General features: G+C 37.0%; 1 protein-coding gene across 1 annotated transcript; it reads right to left on the bottom strand.

Annotated features, from left to right (window-relative positions):
* Positions 1-220: 220 nt before the first annotated feature.
* On the bottom strand, positions 221-4290 carry c14h5orf63 (linkage group 14 C5orf63 homolog). The gene is given in 4 exon segments (NM_001303785.1): positions 221-423; positions 525-581; positions 3372-3486; positions 4245-4290. Coding segments are annotated over 3 exon segments (336 nt in total). The 5' UTR covers positions 3480-3486; positions 4245-4290; the 3' UTR covers positions 221-252.
* Between the last annotated feature and the right edge of the window lie 1977 nt (positions 4291-6267).

Below are 6267 nucleotides of genomic sequence, written 5' to 3'. Positions count from 1 at the left end.
TGGTCTTCTCAGACATTTTCACTTTCAAAACAGCTGTTTTACTCATGGCATTTATTCAGTATGGAGGTTGGATGTTTAGGTTTGTTTTTCTTTCCATTTATTGACAAAACATTATCATCATAAACACCATTTTAACTCCAGAAAATAAAATACCTATTTCACCCAAATATAACAGTAGGCTACATATAAAAGAAAAAGACTCAAGTGGAACACATTTTTACAATAAAGTAAGCTTTATTAGGGCCAGATAATTCATTGATCCTCTTGATCAAATTCAGCCAACCGCTTTTCCAGGAGCTTGGTGTTTACTCTGTGCATCATTAGAAACTGTTTATTCAAATGGAAGACTGGGATATCGTTTTTGTACCTATCCCACCATATTTTGTTCTCTGGCAATGTGATATCTACTTGATGGAAAATATACTGTAAAGAAAGAGACAAAAGAGGAGCCATCCATTAGTCCAGTATACCTTTTCAATCCAGTAGATATTTTAAACAGATTGTTTTCTGGAAAACGATCTCACCCTGTGCTTGTAAGGTTCAAGGACTTCTTTTGCTTCATCACACAAAGGACATGGGTCCTGAAAAAATTTATACTATTTGGTTACTCATTTATAGAGTGATGATTTACATCTATAACGGCCTTCCAATAAGTCACAGTGGTGCACGCCGGCGAACTTGACTTGGGCGTGATAAAGGCATCGGAGATGTAGTGCATATTCCAGTTACAATGTCCAGACGTTTCCTTGTAGTTATTGCTCAATTTATTATTGACAAATGCAATATTTCTTGCTGTTAAACCTCGACTATAGTTACAACTTATGTAGCCAAACCACACCGATTACTGCTACAATACCTGCAGAAGCCATACCCACGGCAATAAAACTGTATGCCTCACACGGCATGAACACCTGTCTGTAATTCCCATCCTTGTATAAATATAGTCCCATATAAGGTAATGCCAAAATTATAATTTTTCTCAAAGTTCAATTACAAAACGGAAGGCCCATAAAGAAATGTTTTCCAACAATCCATTATTCAGCTCTGTCCCAGTCTGTAATTAGCGTCATTAGCATCCAAATGTATTAATGGAAACGTTTCGTACGGCTAACGCAAAGCTGCATTGCAAGCAGAAAACTACTCCAAAACACTCCAAACTTCATTCAGCATCTATTTTTACACTGTACACTGACAAAACAGCTGGGGGAACTGGCTGAATTCAAACCTGCACTAGCTATTAAATATTTCCTATAGCGCCCATACACAGCTTCTGTCCTTCGGTAGTGATGTCATCGAGGTGAACGTGAACATTTACCTCAACAAGCTATGTGAAGATGGTTTTCTTCACCTAGCCTTCCAAATTTGCTGATAGTTTACACTTATTTTTACTATATTTTTGCTTTATATAGTTCTTAATTCGTAGTACATAGATGTCGTGTGCCATGTCACAAGAAATTCATTGTGCAGGATGACACGGTGTTAATCGGTGCATTTGATAAATAAACTTTGAACATCTGGATTTCCTTTGTGAGTAACCTTCTGCCTGCTCAATGGATCTTGAGTAAATTAAATTCTACCCGCTCTGCAATTGGGACAATACCCCTGCCTCTTCCAAGTTGTGGTACAATCAATGGAGCAACTTCGCCTCTGAGACATACAATGTTTGCGAGAAACATTTTAATACAGAGGATCGTGATCCTCTTGATCAAATTCAGCCAACCGTTTTTCCAGGAGCTTGGTGTTTTCTCTGTGCATCATTAGAAACTGTTTATTCAAATGGAAGACTGGGATATAGTTTTTGTACCTGTCCCACCATATTTTGTAGATATATTGACTATCTAGACTCTCCAAAAAAGTTTCATTGCAGCAGAAAAACATCAAGACCATGGGGAAAAGAAAGGCAAAGGTAAACTTCCTAGAAAGGAAGAGATCCTGAGATTGACAACTTACAGTGCCTTCAATAAGTATTCAGACATTTGTGTGACTTAATTGATAATTGATTGCCATCAATCTACACTCAATATCCCATAAGGACATATCGAAATCAAATTCTTAGAAATGTATGCCAATTTATTAAAAACTTAAGTATCTCATGTACACATGCATTTATTCACTATTTTGTAGAAGTGCATTTGGCAGCCATCACTGATTTGAGTCTTTGGTAGCCCTTTGCCAGCTTTGCACATGTGGACTTGGGCAGGTGCTCCCATTCCTCCCTGTCTATCCTCTCTGGCTCTGTCAGATTGGATGGGGAGTGTTAGTGAACTGGTCTTAAGGGGCCGATGTTTAATCTCGGCCCCCACCCAGTCTGAGGTCCTGTGCTCTCTGGATCGGGTTTTCATCAAGGATCTGTCTGTCCTCTACTCTGTTCATCTTACCCTCAAGCCTGATCAGCCTCCCAATCTCTGCTGCTGAGGAACATTGCCATAACATGACGCTCCCGTTACCACGCTTCACTTTGGGCATCAGCCAGGTGATGACCCTGGTTTTCATGAGACATATTGCTTGGTGTTTTAGATTTTGGTCTAATCAGCCATCATCTACATAATCTTTTCTCCTAATGGTTCCCTAATGCTACCAGAGCTGCATGTCTTCGGCCATTTACTCAGTGGTGGTTTCCATCCAGCCTCTCTACCATGGAGGTCTGATTGACAGAGAGTTTCAGAGATGGTTGTCCTTCTGGCAGGTTCTCCCATCTCTGCAAAGAAACTGATTCTGAGTGGCCATTGGGTTCTTGGTTATTTCCCTGACAAAGGCCCTCCTTGCCTGGTTACTTAATTTGAATGTACTTCTTCCATTTCACAATGGTGCCCACTGTGCTCCTGTAACTTTCAATGCTTTGCATTTTCTTGCATAACCTTCCCCAGACATGTGCATCAACATGAATATATCTGGAAGGTCTACAACTTCTTGGTTTGGTTTTTGATCTTACACACACTGAAGTGTGGGACCTTATACAGGTCAGTGCCTTTCTAAATCATGTCCAATCAATTGAATTGGCCATAGGTGACCTCCAGTCAAGCTCTTGGGACATCAAGGATGATTTAAGGACACAGGCTGCATCTGAGCTCAATTTGGAGTCATGGCAAAGGGTCTGAATACTTATTAAATGAGATATTTCAGTTTTTTTTTATTTTTAATAAACTGGCACAACTTTTTGATTTTATTTTCCACTTTGTCATTGTGGGGCAAAATAATTCAATCAAGTAAAAATAAAGTCATTAGGTATTAAAATTAACACTATAAAATGTGATGAAAGTGAAAGGGGTTTGAATACTTTCCACAGGCACTGTAATCATATAGACATCATTAAGGAAAATAAATATTACTATAAATATGACTTGATGAAATTAAATAACACTTAATATCACCTTAGTAAAAAGCGTTAAAGTAGGGAGCTCCTTTTGGGAGGAAAATCTTCTTAGCAAATGAACAGGAGTCTTTGTTGATAGGAGAGTTCTTGGCAACAACCAACACATTTTCTGTCTGCAAAGTAAATACTGCATCAGAAAATAATATAATGGTGTAGAGATTGACCACAATACTTCATTAGACTATACATTCTCTTGTATCATCCCCTTTCCTGCAGTTTCTATCATGTCAATTTCACACTACAATACAGTAAGATAATAAGATTTTCTGGCCGGACTTTCAGTACTGCCATAATAATGGAAAGGACACATATTTTTGAACAACAAATTGTATATTAAGGGTCATTGTGTTTTGGTTGTGGTAACTTTTCATCCACTGTCCAAATTATGGATGCATAAAGCTATACAGGTGCAAGTGTAAAATACGACATTCATTGTGGTTCAAATATCTCTTTGGAAAAATAATGTTAGCCTACAACGTATTAAGAACCATATGACTTTGTCAATCTCGTAGGCCTATATTATGCTTTAATTGCATACAGACATTTCCGTATAGGCTACATGAAGGTAACGCCGTGACGTCATATACGTACATTCGTGTCAGTTATTAAGTTATATTGGCTTATGCAAATTTGGCTGGACTCAACATATTACAAAAATCCATGGTAATTAGATGGTTTCCAACATAATGCTTGGATGTACATATATTTCTAGCATAAAACTTGAGTCTTGCGGTGTTTTAAATAAGCCTCGGTGGCACCTCTATGTTCATGTTGCTTGTAGTGTACATTGGCCATAGAGTATCGTACTGAAAGTTAAAGGCCTGTCTTTCATCTTGTATAAAAGAGTAGAATTTACAGTGAAATTACTCACCTTTACGAGAACAATCCGGGCTAAAGAAAATACACAAGAAACTGGTATCACGTTCATTACAAACGGAAAAATTGACGTAAACCTATGCGAACCCTATTGGTTGCCTTTAACTGTACTTCCTGTTTAAGAGAGTAAGGCTATTGGACAACTGTTCACGAAATACTATTAAACGTACATGCGGCCAAAATGACTGTGTTTAATAGTGACAGGTCTATTTCAATCTCTCTGTGAGAAGATCGTTGCGAAAATTTAACAATGAAGTTACCAATTGTTGTTTAGTAGGCCATATATACATATTATATATATATATATATATATATATATATATATATATATATATATATAAAGCTTTAATCGATATTTTGTCATCAGCTAAGCCCCACTCTTCAAAAATCATAATGACAATACATACTGTATGCTGAAAACTAAGCTACATTAACTGTATTACACACACAAGCTGTGCACTTGAGTAATGGCTGTTTTAAAAAAACAAAAAAACATTTTGTTTTCTTTGAAATTGTAATTTTCCAACAACAACATGTGTTGCTAGTATGTTTTGGCCTAAAAACAAATACTTTTCAGACCTGTTGATTCCAGGTAGTGGAAATGATTTATTCTTCAATACAGCAGAAAATTGCCATAAAACCGTTCCACCCATAGACTGTAAATATAAGGTTCCACCTCGGTATAACATTTCATGTTTTTCCACCTCCATCCTCCCCTATGAAGGTAAGCTATTAGGTATAGGCAAATCGTTTTATGAGCGCATAGTCTTCATTTGATAATGACCAAACGTTTCCTGTAGTTTTTGACATAATATACTGTCTCAGTTGGTGGTAATGTTTGATTGTGTCTCCTGTATGCCTGTTCACACTTTAGGAAAATAATAAACAAATTCGGAATTTGTATGAGAAATCTTCCCTGTCTGATTTATTAATCCCTTGTTTTTGGTGACTGCAAATGTGTTGTCTTTCCAGTGCTCAATGCTGGGGTGCTGATTGAAGGGGCTGAAGGAGACGTGGATCCTACATTCCAGCAGCCAAAACAATTCATTGCAAATCAGTCCCGGGAAATACAGTATAGCTCTGTCTTAAACTATACTGCCATCTACAGGATTTTATTACCAACAGCATTTTGCGACTCAATATCATAAATCCAGTACTATGAATGTGACGTGTTTGTTTTTAGGTTTTGTGGCAGGCTTTTGTCATAAGAAGGTCTGTGCCGAGTGTTTTCCAAATTATCAAGATGAAGGGAGAAGGACATTAGGTAACTGGCTGGTGAGGTACAGAATTGTTTGCCTAAATACATTTGCAGACGCGACTGATTGCTTTCATATTTTATTGAATACTTTTATTATTGTTATTATTAAATATTATTATGTTTTGAAATTAATTTGTTATCTAAGTGAAAATTGAAACAGGTATTTCAAATGTTTTACAAAGTGTTTCAAAGTATTCCTCAAAGAATAATTTGACAAACAAAAGCCCTCAAGAAAGCTACCCTCAAAGCTACCCTCATAACTTTGTCAATTAAATGGTCAGGTTTCAGTTGGTTAGTGCTCATAATGTTGTTTGTGCAGGCTGAAAGGATTGTAACAATTTAATCCTTTGTAACTTAACAAGTTACTTGTTATGTGACTGATTAAAATGAATGACAGAACTTGTTACATTGTAATTACTTATTAATTACACCATAATGATTACTACTTAAAATTAAGTTTTACCAAACCTGATTGTTTTGATGCCAACTTTTGCCTCAATTTGGCCTGATTAGGGTTTGCAAGCATCTTTTGGCAAAATAAGAAGTAATTCAATAGCTTGGCTATAGGTTTTCCAGAAGGACCCCATGTTATGGAGTATAATTTGTTTGGGACAATTTGCCCCAAACTGCACTATTTCACATTCTGATTAAGCAGTCTAATCCCTTGAACGTTCTTGCAGGCTGTTACATATGTTTCACTGGCTCAGTCTGCGTGTCTGACAGCAAGGTGCTGTGGATTACCAAGTGTTCAAGTCGCGGG

The sequence above is a fragment of the Esox lucius genome, chromosome 14, assembly GCF_011004845.1.
Source record: "Esox lucius isolate fEsoLuc1 chromosome 14, fEsoLuc1.pri, whole genome shotgun sequence".
NCBI classification, from domain to species: Eukaryota; Metazoa; Chordata; class Actinopteri; order Esociformes; family Esocidae; genus Esox; species Esox lucius.
The sequence above is the reverse complement of the archived record's forward strand: the minus strand, read 5'-3'. Positions and strand labels throughout refer to the sequence as shown.